This window comes from Dermacentor variabilis, chromosome 4, assembly GCF_050947875.1.
Source record: "Dermacentor variabilis isolate Ectoservices chromosome 4, ASM5094787v1, whole genome shotgun sequence".
In the NCBI taxonomy this organism is placed as follows: domain Eukaryota; kingdom Metazoa; phylum Arthropoda; class Arachnida; order Ixodida; family Ixodidae; genus Dermacentor; species Dermacentor variabilis.
The window spans coordinates 210337045-210356598 of record NC_134571.1 but is presented as its reverse complement, the minus strand read 5'-3'; the positions used below and the strand labels follow the sequence as shown (position 1 = coordinate 210356598).

The 19554-nt window shown below is 44.7% G+C and overlaps 1 protein-coding gene across 1 annotated transcript in view; it reads left to right on the top strand.

The window, feature by feature from the left end:
- Nucleotides 1-19554, top strand: part of LOC142580092 (lysoplasmalogenase TMEM86A) — a 70153-nt gene that overhangs the window by 38011 nt on the left and 12588 nt on the right. Inside the window, exon 2 of the mRNA XM_075690874.1 lies at nucleotides 16999-17392. Within this exon, the coding sequence (XP_075546989.1) occupies nucleotides 16999-17392 (394 nt within the window). The remainder of the gene's footprint in view (nucleotides 1-16998; nucleotides 17393-19554) is intronic.

Here is a 19554-nt window from a genome sequence, read left to right as displayed (position 1 = left end):
AAGCTCCGAAGGTATCAAGTACGACGCCATGTTGAAATGGTTGCATGACGACGATTTTGTATGCTTCTGTGATTGGCTGGAAGAGCATCAACTCGCGCGGTCAGTGTGCCTTGGTTGCCAAATGCTGTTTTTTTTTTAAAGTTAATTGTATCCTACTATAGGCTATTTTAGTGTTCAAAAATTGTCGAAATTAGCGAGACCTGACGGTTACGACCCCGATAACCAGGGTGGCCAAAGTTTAATTCCTGAATTTAATTTTGGGGTTCTACGTGCCAGAACCACGATTTGATTGAGGCACGCCGTAGTGAGGGACTCCGGCTTAATTTTGTCCACCAGGGGGTATTTAAAGGGACACTAAAGCGAAACAATAAATCAGTTTAGACTAATGCAGCATTGTTTGAGAACCCTGCAGTCAGTCATTTCAAAAAGATAGTTTGATTATTAGATGAGAAAGTGAAGTTCCAACTATCAGTGTTTGAATTTCGCGCCGAAACCCCTGCGCCGGTACGTCAGCGTGACGTCAGGGATTCCAAAGTATGTTTTCGCATTTGGGCCGCGTTGGCTGAATAAAGGTTCCCGAAACTTGCCATGTTTAATATTTGGTTCCTTTAGAACACAATGTAGTCAATCTGTACCGCTATATATAATTAGTAGGCCCTAGAAGATGCCATCAAAATCCAAGACGTCACAGCCCCCAGGTGCGGGAATTTAAGTAGGCGTCGCCACCCGTATTTCGTTCTTGCGCTTTTTCTGGCTTACCAAACGTCTTATCGTTGTAAGAGTGGTGTTTTTGGTGTTGTAGAATGGTAATTTACTGATGCAGAAGAAATCGTCTTTCACTTTAGTGTCCCTTTAACGTGCCCCCAAAGCACGAGACCGTGTCGACATGCGGCCGCCGCGGCCGGGATTTAATCTCGCGACCTCACACTTAGCAGCGCAACACCATAGCTGCAATCCACCGCGGCTGCTGCTGCTTGTTGGTTCGGGCAGCACGTCGTCCACTCAGGGTGAACACAGCTCAGCGTGGCATCGCTCCGCGGAGCGCCGGTGCGTCCGGCCAATGGTCCGGCGCGGCCGCGCATCGAAGCGGCGCAGGCGCACAGGGTCGTCCTATGTAGTCCTATGGGAGGTGCTCCGCGTCGTCTGCTACAGCGCGCCGCTCTCCTCTGCTGCGAGTAGGCTGCGCCAAACGCAGGTGACCAAGGTGGCTTTGCGGGAAAGCGCGCTTCACTCGCTGGAGCATTTGCCGGCTGGTTTTGTCTACAGCTTGCCAACAGCCAGCTTAGGCAATATGCATGAGCAGAAACAAGCTTCTCAGCGCGTAATCGACATCGTATGTTTTCTTTTTTCTTCTAAGTGATGGCGGCAAAAGAACAAATTTATTTTTTGCGCGCTATTCATTAGGCTGGGGCCATATTATTTTACCGCCACAGCTGTTGGTGCAGTGCATCCGGAGAAAGCGATCAGGTGCGCTTTTCATGATTGGGGTCATGACGGGATGAGCTTAGCGCGCCATTTCGCGCATCTCTTGATGCAATAACCAATTTGCTTAACTGACTTAAGAAAATTGCCGACGCCCGTCATACATTTTGCGGAAAATTAGAGAGTGATTGCTCAACCTGCACATATACTTGATCATGTTTGTCATCGATTCTACCATTAAGGAGGGCAAAAAAGTACTTCGGCACCAACTAAGGATCGAGGGACATCCGCTGCTCCGCGGCTCTCTTATTGCCGTGTTAATGTCGCTCGTAACTGCGTGTGGATCGCTGTAAGTGATGTAGGAAACTGCTCTCTCCATCATAGCAACTAACTTGGAAATACTTTTACGTGCCATTTTCATCTGTCTAGATCAAACAAACAAAAAAAGATATAACTCATATTGTTTTGCCATACATTATCTAAAATCGCCGAAGCGGTGCCGGCCATTGTCGTATACGTGCCGCGGGAAGTCGCATTCTCATTTAGAAGAATCGCAGATCAATCCTTTGATAACATTGACAGGCTGATGTAAAATTCCGGCAATAGAGAAGGCCATACCGAAATTCGAAGTGAGAAGCTTGATGGTGCAAAGCTGAAGAAGCTGGAGGAAGAGTCGACCGGTTTGAAAGGAAGAAAATAAGAGCGTTAATCCAGGCATTCTTGCGTGGCTGTGAAGCCATGTCGCTGTCCACTGGGAATGAAAGTACTTCGTAAACGGCAGGCAGGCAGGCAGCGCTTTCGGTTGACACGGGGAAGGGGAAAGCATGTCAGCATCAATGTGGTAGTGGCCAGACCTGTAGACAAGCCACATGTTGAAGTCTTGCAACCGCAAAGCCTGCAGCGAGCTAATCGACCTGAGCGATCGTTTAACTTTGGTAGGCCGTGTCGAATGGGCGGCTATAGAGGTAGGGTCTAAATTTACCAAGTGCCCAGATGATGGCCAAACATTCCTTCTCTGTAACAGAACAATTCGTGTCTGCATTGGTGAGGGTGCAGCTCGTGTATGCAGAAACGCACTCGTCGAAGCCAGATTTGCGCTGCACAAGCACAGCACCTAGTCCAACACCGCTGGCGTCAGTGTGTACTTCGGTCGGAGCACCCGGGTTGTGATGCCGTATCGGCGGCGAGGTTAGTAGACAATGCAGCTTTTGGAAGACATCATCACAAGCGAGCGACCAGGCGTAATTGTGGAAGTCGTTCCGTAGAAGCCGATTCAAGGGGGTGATAACGCATGCAAAATTCAGAATAAAGCGGCGAAAGTAGGAACAGAGGCCAAGGAAGCTGCGCAGGTCTTTTACGGAGGAAGGTTTGGGAAAATCAGCAACTGCACGGAACTTGGCGGCGTCAGGAAGAATGCCGTCTTTAGATACTACATGGCCAAGGATGGTGAGCTGACTTGCGCCAAAGTGGCATTTCTTCAGGTTGAGCTGAAGGCCGGTGTCAGTTAACCACTGTAACACTTCCTCTAGCCTACAGGGATGGGTGGGAAAGTCAGGACAAAGAATAACCACATCATCTAAGTAGCGGAGACATGTTCCATTTGAGACCACACAAAAGGTTGTCCATCATATGCTAAAATGTTGCAGATGCGTTGTAAAGCTCGAAAAGCACGACACAAAATTCATATAGGCCATCTGGTGTTACAAAGGCCGTTTTAAGCTGGTCTTCTGGTGCCATGGGGACTTGTGAATAGCCACTGCATAAGTTGATAGAACAGAACTCCACGCCTGGGAGCCATTCAAGGGCATCATCGATTGTCGGTAGAGGCTAAACATCTTTACGAGTTATTTACGGTAATCGACACAGAATTGAATCGATCCATCGTTCTTTTTAACAAGAACACTTGGAGATGTCCAGGGGCTATCCGAAGGCTGAATGACGCTGCGCTTGAACATGTCAGCGACTTTGTCATCGATAACACGGCGCTATGTAGCAGATACACATTGTGGTCTTTGCCGCAGTGGCGCACTGGTACCCGCATCAATGCGATGACAAAAAGTTGACGTGCGGCCCAAGGGAACACACTGGCAGTCAAAAAAAGAACGGAACTTGTCGAGAAGGTGTAGAAGCGGCGCGCATTGAGAAACAGTCAACGTCTTGGCGATGGAGCTGTCGAGGACATCGGGCGATGTCGGCTCTTGCTACAGGCCACTCCTGCAACCTCATGAGCGGCAGTGGAACCAGTTGGTATGTCAATGATGGCAGCATGGTGGACACACTGCGCGCGGCCAATGCACTCCCCACGAAGCAAAGTGAGGGGACATGAGAATTGGTTGGAAACGAACAGCTCTGCTGATGCCGGCATGAACTTCTAAAAGAGTGAAAGGCAGTGGGGAACATTTTTGACGAACAAAAATGGCAGATGGCATAAAAAATGTGCTTGCATCAGCATCAATGTTGCATGACACCATGGCAAGGGCAGATGAGTGTGGCGGAATTGTAACGTCTTCGGCAACAAATACGTTACCATTTAGCTTCACGAGTGTCAAGAATTGGGGCATCGTGAAGTGTTTTAATTTCTACTTCTGCACGAGAACAGTCGACAACGGCCTTATTAGCGGAAAGTCCCAGCCCAAAATAAGATTGTGGGAACAAGAAAACAGCACCAAAAAATTCTACAATGTAGAGGAGGCCATTAATCACAACATGAGCAGTACACGTAGCCATAGGCGTGATGTGGTCTGCGCTGGCAGTACAAAGTGATGCGTTTAACAGTGGCATTGCAAACTTTTCGAGCAGCAAGTGGCAAAGTTTGGCAGTAATAACTGAAACTGCATCACCAGTGTCAATGAGGGCAAGGGCCGTGACACCGTCCACATATATGTCAATAACATCATTCGGAGAAGGAAGAGGCCTTGGTCCTTTCGTGGGTGACGCAGCTCCTGCCTCTGGAACTGCAGTGATTAGTTTTCATGTTCCGGCATAGAGGGATGACAATGCATCGGAGAAAACGAGCAGTGTCGAGGCGATGGTGAATGGCGGTTAAGAAGAGGGTGGTGGTCCGAGTATGAAGACATCTGGCCGGGGTTCTGAGATGCAGAGCACGACGGGCAGGGTGAAACATATGGAGCAGGGTCGAAGCTATGGTGATAGGATGGTGTGCGGCGCCAGCAAAATTGTGTGACGTGACCAGGTAGACCACATGCAGAACAAATTGGCTGGTTGTCGGGAGTGTGCCATCGTCCACCGCTGTGTGGGTGTCTCGGCTGAACGAAGCGAGGAGCTGGATACAGTGGCATGGCTGATGGAAATGTTCTGTTCTGGCCGTGTGAGAGCCTCCGCATAGCTGAGTGGTGCGTCAGCACCGGTGGAGTCTTGCGGGTAAAAGGAGCCGCACAAACTTGCTCCTGTATGACTTGGCGAAGGTTGGCAGGCAAAGTGAGGGTGGTTGCCCGGCAGAGGACAGCAACGAAAGCTGACGAGCGACCTCAGCACAGACGAACTCCTTTAGCTGGCAAAGCAGTGCGTCAATGTCAGGAGCGGTGGCCATGCTTGAGAGTGCTTTGTCAGACATAGGTGGGTGCCATGTGAGAAGACGCTGTCGGCGGAGCTCGTCGAAACTCTGGCAAAGCTCAATGACGTGAGAAACAGTGCCAGGCTGTTTTTACAGCAGCATGTGAAAGATTTATCATCAGAAATGCCCTTCGGGATGTGGTGGACGTTGTCCGCCTTCGCCATCATTGGGTTGACACGCTGGCAGAGGTGAACGGCATCCTATATAGCTGGTGAACATTTCACCAGTTTGCTGGGACCGGACTGGGATAGGATGGATGGCAGAGTCCAGTTGCGTAATTTCAGTGTAGTCAGAAATCGCAGCAGCCTCCATTAAAATCTAAAGCGAGCAAAGGACCGGACACGAGAGCAGCAGGAAGTGTTGGCAGCGTTTTTTCAAACCAGAGCAACCCAGGCAATCTGTAGCTCGCGCCTCCCTGGTGACTGGCGATGTTGCCACAGTGCCGAACATTCCTCTTTACTACATAAGGAATAATTTAGTCAAGACCGTATCACCTGGCGTGAGCAGCTGAAGTGATTGAATATTGCTACGGAACAGTATATGCGATCACGAAGAGGCGAGCAGTGTGAAGACGACGGCGACAATTAGAGGCTAGCGCGGGCTGTTGCCTCTTGGCCCCCCAAGTGCAGCATATTTCCCCGTAAATATACTTGTATATAGCTTTTCGTCTGCGTCTTCCTATGTAACAATATTGTAGCAACATAACCTGCATATACGGTATGGATATGCGTATAGCATACATATGCCTAAATATATGCGGAGCCCCACGGCGACGAGGATGGTGAAAATTCTCTTGGAGTGTCCACATAATTGCTGTCGTAATAAAATGTGGGCCAATCCTGAAGATAGTCTGATGCTCCTCCTTTCATGCGAGGAGTTGCCGATAAAGTGCTGCGTGTCGTGACGCTGCCCCATTTTCACTCCCAACTTGCTCAGGAAGGCTGTTTTCGATAGACTCAGTTCAACTAGAGGCAGAATTGCCTTCCAATGTTTTTCGTTCTCCTAGCAGTCAAAACCGAAATTGAATAATGGAATTAGCGTTTCCATGTACTTTATTGAGATATTTTTGCGTCTTGCATGTAAAGGCATGGATATATGCTGGTCGCGCTCGTCAGGACCCTCGAAATACATTAATGCCCCGCCACTCAAGGCAGAGTGATATGTCCTGCAGTAGCACATCTTTTGTCTCTCTGTGCTGTTTTCACTTGAGCACCTTTCGCAAAGATGGTATTTCGACTCTGCCCCCAGCACGTGCAATAATTCTTTTCACTTCAACAATGCATATGACAAAAATGAGTTTGTTTCCTGTGCTCCTGTTTCGTGTGTATGAAAACTGAAAACAATGATGGGTCGAGTGGTGAGTGGGTCGAGTGGAACAAGCACAGCATGGACACAGAGGCACCACCTCATGGCAAAGTCTACTATTATTTCAGCAACGCAATAAAAGAAAATTGGGCTGTCGCGCCGCCACCGCATTATGGTGCACATTTTGGAGTGACGGTTTAACTGTGGGAGGCACTCTGACATAGGCGATGTACTCTTATCCTCTGTTATTCATTGTGCATTTAAAATATGGTGGAGGTTATTTCAGTAGCTCCCACTGTAGTTTATTATTTCCACACAACATGACCTTGTCAAAGTGTGCAAGTATTTGGCAAAATTTCACGTTCCCTTGACGATTAACGTGAATCGAATGGTGGGTTAAGAGTGAAAGGGGATCACTTGGGTGATATTGTGGATTCATTTAGAGTGGTCGCTCCAAGTGTTTTATTCCATTCCATTCTCGATTAGCTGCGCTTAGTGCGATTCTCTCATTTCAAGCAACTCTCAGTCACACGAGAGATCAGTCTGGTAATTACATTTGTGCTCATTTTCCAACCAGACTGAATTTCGTCCAGACAGCTAGCACGAACATTGTATATTTCGTTCACGGGGATTGTTCGCTCGTAGCGCACACAGCTGTGTTTGCAGTGCACAAAGCTATAAATCACGAAAGGCGGATATCATGTTGACTCTTCTGAAACTCCTCCAGAAAGGCATTTGCCTGTGGAACCAGAGGGCATGCACTGTGCCTCCTCCTCATTCCAGCTTTAGCAACCAAAAGCCGTGGAAGTTGCAGGCCAGCCGACTGTGGCCATGATATATTCAAACACCGATGTGTCGGGGAACAGGACGAATACATGTATAGTATGCAGGATGACATACACGTGGGCTTATTTCTGTGTCCACTTGCACATGAGAAAAGGTTGGCAGATTGGTATGACTCCTCCCTGTCAGTACAGCCTTAATTAAGCTATTTCCACCTATGAGCATGCCACCTGGTCCAAATGTCAGTTATAGGACGGAGCGACAGGAAGGAACTAGTGACAGATGTCTTACATGGTGGGGGAACAGTCAATGGTGACCATACGGTCAACGTGTGTATCAACTACTTTGTGCAGCAAGATTTTGACACTGGGCACGTGCATCCTACACAGCTCTTGATCCTCATAATGTAAATATGTTCTTTTTAGAAGCAATAGTAGAACATGAAGTTTGCACTGTTTTCTTAAGCACACACGCACAAACGCACGCACACGCGCGCGCGCACACACACACACACACACAAACGCACACGCACACTTCAATGGGTGTTTTTCCATCCAAAATGCAAGTGGCTCGTGTAGTGGCTTTATATAAGAAAGGAGACAAAAAAAGACATCTTGAATTATAGACCAGTGTCAACACTGCCTGTATTCTCTAAAGGTTTCGAGAGAATAATCTATAATTGACTATATCCTTTCTGTAACAAGCACGTGATAACGAAATGCCAGTACGGATTTATAAAAAATCGATCAACAGAACTAGCTCTTCTGGTCCAGAAAGAATATATAGCGGAGAAATTTGAACAAAAACAATTTGTTCTTGGTGTTTTTGTTAAATTTTACGCAAGCCTTTGATTACATAAATCATAAAATTTTATTTGACAGATTAAGTCACTGGCATTCATGGGCTTCCCCTGATGCTATGAAAAGTTATCTTTCGGAAAGACGTCAGTTTGTGTTGAATGAAATCCAACAGAAAGCATATAATCCCAGGAGTACCGCAGGGTAACATTCTCGGGCTTTTGATCTTTAATTTATATATAAATGACATAGTCCATATATCTTCAGAAGGTAAATTTATAATTTATGCTGACAGCACTAGCATATTTGTTTCAGCTTCATCGGATGCCGATCTTTTTCATAAGGGTAATGCCATTTTAGAGAAATTAAGCACATGGGCAGCTAATAACCAATTAAAGATAAATACAAAAAAAAAACTAAGGCTGTGATGTTTCATTCTATAGTAGGCAGGTTTCAGTAGTAGGTAACCTAGTTTTTTGCAGCTCAGAGATAGAACTAGTTAGCTCAATTAAAGTACTTGATGTGCATTTTTCAGAATCGCTGCAGCGGGATGAGCATATCAATGCGATATTACAAAAGTTAGGTGCGATAACGGGAGTTCTGAACCGAAACTGCTACTTAATTCCGAAGTCAATAAAATTGTTGATCTATAATGCCCTCTTTGCTTCGTATCTAAACTATTGTCATTTGGTCGGGGAGACTACTACACAGTCGAATTTCTCACGGCTATTAGTAATGCAAAAACGAGTTTTGAGAATAATTATGAATGTGTCACTCCGGCATTCTACTGTGGAGCTCTTTAAAAAATTAGAAATAATTAGAGCACAAGACACATGAGTACAAATTATTGCATGAATATCACCTTAACTGTGACTGTCATAATTCTCTCTTCATGGGTTTAGTAAATTTCCATCCGAAGGAAGTATCATATAACACCAGAACAACAGATATGTGGAATCTTCCACATTGTCGCACTGGCTATGGTCGGCAAATGCTTCAATACACGCTTCCACATCTATTAAATGAGTTTCATCTTAAAAAATCGATATTCGCGAAGTAAAATTATCTGACTTGTACACATTCTTTCTAGCCTAACATTGACCTCTAGAGCTGTTTATGATGTATTTAATTGTTTTAATGCAGCTATTACTATGCGTACATTGTTATGAAATGTTGTGGTGGCATTCGATGCTGAGGTAAAGTGATCTAAACGCAGGATGCCCTACGTAGGGCAGTAACTAATGATGTGTTTAATTTTATGGTTTTGTTAAAGTGTATGACAATGTTGTGTTTAATATGATGGTTTTGTGAAAGTGTACGACCATGTGAACAAAATGTGTGTGCCTCTGCTGTTGTCTTTGCCAGTATGGAGGCGAAAGACTCCCTCAAGCCATCCTTAAATGGCTTTTCCCTTCGCCTCCCCCATCACATCTATATGTGATAAACCAATAAAGAATCAATCAATCAATCAATCAATCAATCAATCAATCAATCAATCAATCAATCAATCAATCAATCAATTTGAAGAAAGCCTATTGCATATTGTTTCCAGTAGAGTGGAGTAGCTGCCAGTATTCTTTTCGTTACTGAGGTTTAATCAAGTAATTGTAATTAAATATCTAACTAGGCCTAGGTCTCAAATCTGCTGTGCACAAATAAAGTTTATTCCTCCTCCTCGAGACATACTATTGTATTTATCAAAGTGTCAATGAGGCATTTGTAGGCACAGCCAAGGGACATCTAACTGCCGTATTTTCAGCGACATACTGATTGCGTACAAATTTTTTTTCCGTCTGATAAATAAACCAAGCGAAATATGAAAAATACCATGTGACTGCCCTCCCACCCGCATCATAAGGCAGCACCCTCGAACAGGCTCTCTCCGAGTTAGCCAGAACGAAATAAAGGAAATAAAGAAAAATGTCGTGATCGAGCTAGTGCCTTATCTGTCGCGCCTCGGCCGAAGTAGCATGTCGCGTTTGGTGTTAGTTGGAAACAAGCTGTGATAGCTGTTGTCTTAGCGTAGGTAACGTGCACGGATGGTTCCTTTCTTTTTTTTTTTTTGCCACAAAACCTATCATCACAAAAGTGAATTGACAGTGTCAGTGCAAATGTTTAAAGGTGTCTTTTGTTACGTCCCAGTCCCAGTCCCAATAATCTTTGCAATGTTGGCAAAGATGATCCTTGCCTTGGGAACTGCAAATGGAAACAAAGGAAGGCCGCAAATGTACATCAATCATGGAAGTGTGGCGGTAGACCAAACACATCGACGATCATCAGAAATTATGAAAACTTGAGACAAATGAGTAGCCTTCAGATACAGCGGCAGATGACTCCATCTTTGAGTCCTAGCCTACGCACGAATGTTCTAGCATTTATGGTCTCAAACCCTCATGCTAGCATGCGGGATGTGGCCGCCCAGGTACCAATTTCTAAATCATAAGTTTGGAGGATTCTAAATGACTTGGGTCTTTCACCCGTACCACGTTAACCTGCACCAATGCTTGGATGACAGGGACCTGCAGAATGTCTACATTTCCTGAATTGGGCACTCACAAAAGCCGATGAGCCACCAAACTTCTTCAGCAACATCATGTGAACAGATGGAGTCAGTTTTTGCAGAAACACCCAGGTAAACTTGAATAATGCACACTATTGCAGTGACTCCAACCCATACTGGGTAAAGTGCACACAGCACCAGTACATGTGGTCGTTCAGTGTGTGGTGCGGAATTTGCACTGGTGCTATAATTGGTCTCACCTTCTTCAATGACACACTGACTGGACAGCGTTACATGGACGAAATCCTTGAAGGAGTTGCTGAGTTTTTCAGTGAAGTCCCGCTGTCACGTCTTCCCCTTCTCTGGTATCAGCAAGATGGAGCTCCAGCACACAGCAGCAGCCGAGCACGAAACTGGCTGGATGCGACTTTTCATGCATGATAGATTGGAAGGCACGGGACTGTAAATTGGCCAGCTAGGTCATTTGACCTCTCTCCGCTTGATTTCTTTCTTTGGGGTTATGTGAAAGATTGTGTTTACATGATTGAGACGACGATGTCAGATGAACTCAAGGCAAGGATGATTGATGTCTTGTGTTGAATTCCAGCGTCGGTCATCAAAAATGTCACTGAAAATATGATAAAGCGGACTCAGTACTGCCTAGCTGCAGAAGGACACCTATTCGAACATGCCCTCCAGGCAGCAGCTGGTGTTCAGTGGTGCTTACAAATTCACACATAAGGGCCACTGAAATCATGCTTTCTTTTTCTGTTGTTTTTTGTACAGACGTCCCGATTCCCAATTGGGATCATTTAGAAGTGGTGCATTTACTTTCTTGAACACATCGGTTTTGCCTTTTCTCTAAACATTGGATCTCTTGCTGGTCCGTTTATTTCGCTTTTATTTTTTGTCACAAACCTATTTTTGCAGTGCATATACACTTTAATGAAAAATAAAACCATCACTTTAATTTGGCCCTGATCCAAAGCAAGTTCCTGGCGTGAAATATAGCTCCACGCACACTCTTTCGATGCGATGCGAGCAGAGCCGGGATTTGGAACATTCCAGGCCTATTGCATTGCTTTTCGCACTTCGTGTGTGGTCAGAGCAGCGCTTCGGCTCAGTTATCAAAAGGCTTTTGTTATCAATGTGATCAGTCGGCCTTGAGAGGTGGATAATAAGTGTGACATAGAAACGAGAGGAAGGAATAGCTGCAAAGCAGTGGCTTAGTAACGGGGGGAGTAGAGGCTGGTGGCCGTAGCTGCGAGGTGCGGTTGGGGGGTCACATATGTCTGAAGACTCCCTTCTTTCCGCCAGCTTGACTGGTCATAAATGGAAAACAATGCTCCGGTAACCAGCAGCCCGAGCTCATGTACCCGATGTACCAGATGTGTTCTACCGCATAATTGTTGGCTGCAGCTTTATTAACATCTCACATAAGAATTGAGTGAATGTGTGGGCTAAAAAATTTAATTCGCTAAGGTAAAGAATGCTTTGGTAAGCAGCAGCCCGGGCTCATGTACCCAATGTATCAGATGTGTAGTGCCACAGAATTGTCGGTTGCAGGTTTATTGACATCTCACGTAATAAATGAATGAATGTGTGGGCTAAAAATTTGATTCGCTAAGGTAGAGAATGCTCCGGTAACCAGCAGCCCGAGCTCATGTACCCGATGTACCAGATGTGTACTGCCACAGAATTGTCGGCTGCAGCTTTATTAACATCTCGCATAATAATTGAGCGAATGTGTGGGCTAAAAATTTGGTTCGCTAAGGTAAAGAATGCTTCGGTAAGCAGTAGCCCGGGCTCATGTACCCGATGTACCAGATGTGTAGTGCTGCAGAATTGTCGGCTGCTGCTTTATTAACATCTCACGCAATAATTGAACGAATGTGTGGGCTAAAAATTTGATTCGCTAAGGTAAAGAATGCTCCGGTAACCAGCAGTCCGAGCTCATGTACCCGATGTACCAGATGTTTACTGCCGCAGAATTGTCGGCTGCAGCTTTATTAACATCTCGCGTGGTATTCAAGGCGACTGTGCTAGTGCTGAGACATCAACACCCCCCGCCCCTCCGGAAATTTTTCTCGGATATCCTCGCGTTACTGACTACACCCAAGGGGGGGAGGTGACTGAAGACCTATGGGCCCCGGGCGCCAGATGGCCTAGCTATGCCACTTCTGTGAATCCACAAAACCTGCTGTTGGTGCTCCTTCTGTACCATTATCAAGGTGATGTGGTTTTGCTTCGTGTTTGTGACTGGCAAAGCAATTGCTTTCAATCAGCTTACTTGAGAGTGCTGCTTTATGACGCGGGTGGGAGCACAGTCACACGGTATTTTTCATATTTCATGCTGTTTCTTTACCAGCTGGAAAAGATTAGTGCACAATTAATACATTGCTGAAAATATTGCAGTTAGATGTCATTTGGGAGTACCTACAAATGCCTCATTGACATTTTCATAATTAGGTAAGTACTTTTCCAGTCAGACAATTAATTGCAATTTTCTTATGAAATCTTAGTAACTAAAGAATTGCTGCTGGCTACTCCATTGTACTGGAAAGAGTACGCACTAGGATTTCTTTGAGCAACGCAATCGCTACTTAAAAAAAAAATAAAATTGGTGCATGATATTTGGGGAACACTGTATAATACACTCAGTAACTGAAATGAGGCCAAGCGGGATTCATTCAAAATCAGAATCAACAGCAGTCATGCGCAGCAGCGCTTATACTCGGACTAAAAAAAAGAAAGGAAGACTGATGAAATGAGGCTGCAGTTTCTCCGGAAAGGCAAAGCAGTAATAGTGATAGCGAAGTATAAGACAATTACACGAAGGAAGATTTCACCAGCGCGAGACGCTTGAGGGGACGCAGGCTGTGAAATTGAACTGTCTCCTACTATGAAGTCCTGTAAATACTCATATGATGCTGTGACTTCAATCAACAATTCTTGGAGCTCACACGAAGTTTCTTCAAGTGCAACTGTTATTAAAGGTTATATACAGTGTGTTTCAGCAAACACTCTAAAAAATTCTTACAAGGTTGCCTGTGGCAGATAGCTCAATTCTAGTTCATGCAGTGGTCTACTCGAAGCAGCGGACGCTACTTGCACAATAAACTGGAATGTGTAATCATCTAATTAACAAAAATTCGCCATTTATCTTTTTAACTCATTACCTTATGGCCCATATTGCAATTAACACATTATAGCCATGGAGTTCACAAGGCGGATCCACTTGGAACGAATTCTTAGGATGACACTACTTTCAAGATAATAATTTCAGAACATTGCGGAGAAATACATTGGCATTTCAGTTACTTTTGTGCTTGAATGCATAAAACAATGTTTCGTTAAGAAGGTAACTGGAACGCCAGTGCATTTCTCCGCAAAGTTCGGGAATTAATATTTCATCCTGAGATTTCGTTACAAGTGGATCCGCCTTGCGAAACTCCATGGCTATAAATTGTAAATTGCAATATAGGACATAAAATAATTAATTTAAAACGTAATTCGTTTTTGTTAAGTGGTCGATTATGCATTTTAATTTTTTGTGCAAGTAATGTCCAGCTGTTCGAGTAAACCAGCTCATGAACTAAAATTGTGCTGTCTGCTACAGGCAACCATATAAAAATTTTGAAAGTGTTTGCTGAAACACTTGGTGGTATACACAGGGTGACTTTGTTTAGCTGCGCCAAACTTTTTAATAATTGCCTATGGCGGGTAGCACAATCCTAACTTATCTAAATTGCTCGATGAGGCGGCCATTACCTCTACAAGAAATCAAAATGTTTAATAAAATAATTAATGCAATTATGCAAATTAACATTTAGTTAATTACTTTGCTTAATTACCAGTTGCTTTTTTAAGAGACTGTTGTTTTATGCATTGAAGCACAAAAGTAACTGGAACACCAAATGCATTTTGAGCGACACTTTAAAAATTAATACGGCGGAACTGGTGCTGTCCAGAGAACGTGTTCCAAGCGGATTCGCCGTGAGCACTCAGCAGCTGTAGGTAATTCGTAGATTGAAATATGTGGCATAAAGTGATTAATTAAAAAGTGAAATAGTGTAATTCTGTTAATTATTCAATTGAACATTTTGGTTTCTCGTAGAAGCTATGGTCGCCTCGTCGAGTAATCTAGATCAAGGGTCAGAATTGTGTTATCTGCCATGGGTAACCTTTAAAAAATTTGTTGCAGCTACAAAAAAATATTTATACAGGGTGTTTCACGCAACTTGTGCCAAGGATTAAAAGAAAGTGGTTAGCCGCAGCTGAATGAAACCGACGACATATGGTTTGCTGTCATGTGGCGCTCCTTAGGGTACTTTGATATTCTTTTTAATTATTTAAATAACTAAAATGAATTATGCAGAATTTTTAATATTCACTTTAGAGCCAAGTGCGTTTCGTTGTGTGGTAGAGGGGGTTCAAAAATGACCGATCCAATTTTTTGTAGCAGCGCACATGTTGCGTGGTGATCTTTTTTGGCGAAATCCCGCGAAATATGAAATAAAACCCAGTGACTGCACTCATGCGCTATCGTATTGCAGCGCTCTCAATCGTGGTTCAAGCGAAAGAACCGTGTGCGCAAACCGTGGCGATGTCAGTGGCCGCGGCTTTAGGAATCGGCTTCACGGTGCGTCAGCATCCTTGGCGGTGGCACACAGAAAGGAAGGGCCATCGTCCCTGATAAGCGATAGGCTCGACGCATGGTTGGGAGTGCTGCAATACGATAGTGCACAAGCGCAGTCACGGGGTTTTACTTCACATTTCACAGCCTTTCTCTAAAGGAACACTAAAGGCATGTACTAAGTCGACGTGGACTGTTTAAATACCATTTCAGAAACCTCGCAACGGTTGTTTCTTGCCAAGAGTACTCAGTTTACGAGAAAATTGTATCTTGAGGGTCCGAATAACCTTTTCGAAATTCTTATCTCCCACCACCCAACCGGGAGGATGGTGAGGTTGCATATGCCATCACCCTTTGCTGCCGTTGCTGAGTAAAATGGCGCCCATCAGATGGCGGCACTGAGCCAAGGAGGTGTGGCGGATTCGCTGCTGCAGCTGCTTCTTGGTCAATGGTGTAGACCGTTCGGTCATCTTGTGACATCGCATGGAAGTTGAATTCTCTGCTACTAGCAATTTATGCGAGTTTTGGGAGTCAGCAAAACTAGTGCAGCACTGCACGATTGGGAAATTATTGAAATGTGAAAACTTGGCAGCGCAGAGTCGAGCGAGAACGAAACCTTTCGACCGCCCGCGTCGTTGTCAGTGGAAATTTCAATGAGTTGTTTGTTCTAAACATGAAATGAAACTGGACAAGTGGAATTTTATTTCATCTTATAGTACAATATGAGGATGCTTTTTGCAATGAGTATAGTTGAGTACTAGTAACAGAATGTAGCTTGGGAGTGCTTTCGTCATCGGGCAAGTGCCTGAATGTCCCGGGGGAGTCACTAATCATGTCCTGCATATACCTAGTTTGCAATACTATTGACACCTTAGAGATCCTTGAGCATTAACCCATCACTTTAACTTGACTTAGTCTTTGCCTTTAGTGTCCCTTTAATTTGAGCATTAACCCATCACTTTAATTTGACTTAGTATTTGCTTTAGTGTCCCTTTAACTTGAGCATTAACCCATCACTTTAACTTTACTTAGTATTTGCCTTTAGTGTGACTTTAAATGCGTAAAAAAGTCACCATGCAGCATGTACATTGCCACAAAAAATTGAATTGGTCGTTTCTGAACCCCCTCTACAACACAACGAAACACACTTCGTCCTAAAGTGCATATTAAAAAATTTGCATAATTTATCTTAATTATTTGTTGCTTTTTTCTGCTCCTTTTGCGGCAATTTTTATTACGCCATCTCTGGGGGCCCTGCATAACCCATCTTGTACAATGAGTGTCGACAGTAATGACAGCATTGAGGCAACATGCGTGCGACACAACATATTGCCACTGCCGAAACGCATCATGAGGCGCATATTGCAGTGGGACGTCTCTCTTGCACTTCCCTCTGGACATGCTTCGCCACATAGCGGCACCACCGCAACGTCTGTTGCGTAGCCTCCGAGATGCATGCATGCAGGTGCATTCGAACGGTCAGAAACACGTCACCTGTGAGGTGTGTACTTCAGTCGAGATCCTCTCTCGTGCTTCCTTTTGGACACACTGTGGCATGTAGTGGTGCTGTTGAGGAGCCCGAGAGTGACCTCCGAGATGCATGGCGCGCCGATACGTGTGAAAGCTAATTGTTCCCTCACTGGCCGCATACTCAGAGGCCGCATACTAATGATCCAAGTTCGTGTGAAAGAGGTTCATGCGAGACGGGCACATACTTAATGCTATCATGGTGCAGCTCGTAAAAGCGTATTGGGCTGCTATGCTTGAGGAACTTGTGTAATGTGGGATCAGTTCTTCCTATCATGGGAGAAGGTTTCAAGGTTTTCTTTTTTATTGAAAGGCTCAGGGAAAACGGTTAGATACCGAAATGGCTACAGAACAAAAACCGCATGAAGTAGCCCATGAATGCTAATTGCATTGAAATGCAGAACATATCTTTTACCAGATGCACTCAATTGACTGCAGTCACCATGCATTGCAGGTGAAATGTGTGGGTCCTAAGCTGGTGCCATTCCTGAAGACAGTTGCCCTTTACTTCGTGGTGGCCATTTCGTGGCAGCCATCATGGCTGGGCTGCCTGCTCAAGTGCCTTCCAGTCGCCTTCCTCATGGTGTTCGTTGTGCTGCATGGCATCTCACTGGGCGATGCACGCCACTGCTACTCACGCCGTGTGCTCTTTGGCCTTGGCCTCTCGTGCCTTGGCGACGCGCTGCTTGTCTGGCCGTGGGGGTTCCTCCCAGGAATGGGTGCCTTTGGTGCCGCACATCTGTTCTATATTGCGGCCTTTGGCACGCATCCACTCAACCCGTGGGCCGGTGCTGTCTGCCTGGCTTGCGTTGCTGCTGCTGGCACTTTGCTGCTACCAAACCTTAATGGTAAGTACATCTGGCATGGGTTCATCGCATTCAACCTCCTGGTGCCACCATCACTGTCAGCCTAACTCCACTGCCGGACAAACGAAGGGCGAGCTAGTAATCTATGTTGTAAACATTAGCATGTGCTGGACCATGGACAAAAAAATAAACTTGCGCGTTCATTGTGGCGATGCTATTTCCAACGATAAAATATATCTCAAGGTTGCAAATAAGCTGGAAGCATGTGCTGTCTATCTGTCTGCATTTCCTTAAGTTCTCTGTACAAGGATGAGCATATTTCGCTTAAAAAATCCAGAAAAAGGTTTTGTGCTTACCACTGTATGGTTCTTGTTCAAATTTCACAGAATGATTTGGAGCCTACGTTGTTTAATGTAACACTTGGCACAGTTATTTGTCTTGTCTTGGTTTTCAATAAAAAAATGCAAAGTTGCCTTCCTTTATAAGGATGAAAGCTGCTGTGAAGGTCGCACTAGTATAAACTTGTGTTGCCACCTACCTGCAACTGCAGAAAGCAGCCGCTCAAGGAGGGTTGTCACATGTTCCAGAGGAGCACACAGCACGTGGCAACGTTCCCTGAACAGCTGCCTTCTGCAGCTGCCAGCAGGTGGTGACTCAAGTTTATGCTAGCACCGTCTCGGCAGCAGTTTGCATTGCTATAAATGAAGCCAATTTTGTGTTTTCTTTTTTCAAAACCAGGCAAGTAACTGTGCCAAGCATTACATTGAACAACATAGGCTCCAAAATGTGATCTTTCTGCGAAATTTACAGAACAGTGCAGCAGTGACTAAGCACAAAATCACATAATATGCAAGTACCTGTATACATCTATTTTGCACTAATGTTGACAACAGCAATGACAAGTGGAGCTTTTAACCCATTGGCTACCAAAGCCAGTGAATGGCCGAGTGCCACAGCAGGTGCTACATTGCGAAAGTCGGCGATTTGCCGGTGGGAGGTATGGGTCGCTTAAAAGGCTGTTCACAGGTAACATGACTGGCAATATACACTTACTCTTTTAAAAATAGATAGATAGAACTATTTGTCCACTACAGCAGCGGTTAGATTTTTAAAAAATATTCAGGACGTAGTAATTACTGGAAAGTTCAGGAACACCCGTACACAACAGAAATAATCGGTATGGTGGGGGGGGGGGGGGCTTGGTGGCATGCATATTATTTAATAGCCAATGGGTTAAAGCACTGTACAGTCAGCCTGTCCCATGAGTGTGAAGAGCAGTGTTTGCATGAGTTTATGTATGTGAAACCTCAATGCACTCTTCCAAAAGGGCATCAAGGCACGCTATCTCTGCATGAGGCATATGCCTAGCAAAAATACCAATGGAATTTTCAATTTGTCCAACACAGCAGCACCATGAGTTCTATCTTATTGGAGCTTGGTTTTATTTGAATGCTATTCGCACCAATCGGGTCCAATGAGGGACATCTACTTTTTGTCTATAGGACTAGGAGAATTTGTATTAGTACCAGTAGGTGGCAGCTATTTGTCACCTATATGACCAATTAATTTGTATTGACACCAATAGGGTATTTTAGGTGACAGCTGCTATCGCTTATAGACCTTTCCATTGGAGAGATAGAGCACCTCCTCTGTAAAATGTTGTGCAGGAGTATGAAGCACATTTGCTGCCACCTCTGCAGTGCTCTTTGATTCAGGGAGGAACACAGATAACAATATTCCCAGATTGCCAAAATGCATTATGACGACACCCAGAGATCTCATTTGAAAGATCTGAGGGTCAATTGACAATTATTCACACCAGTAGGGTCCGATAGGTGGCAGCTAGTTTTTTCCAGTAAGAATGCTGCACCAATTGTGCCAATCTGCACCGACTGAAATTCGTTGCTCGCCCCAAAAAGTATTTTCTACCTAAATTATGCCACTGTTGCACCATGACATACATTCGGTGGTGTGTAAGTTTGGTAGTTACCACGCAATGCAATATAAGGTGCAGTGCTGCTGCATTCATTGGTCGCATCTGTTCATTGCATTACAGCCAGCGAGATGCAAACAACACAAATAATGTAAAACAACACCATTCACCTGAGCAATTAGATTATGCACGTCAAGACCAAAACTAAAATGCAGATAGATACCCTGGCTATATTGTTGAGGAGGAAATTAATTTTTATGCACCTCAATTT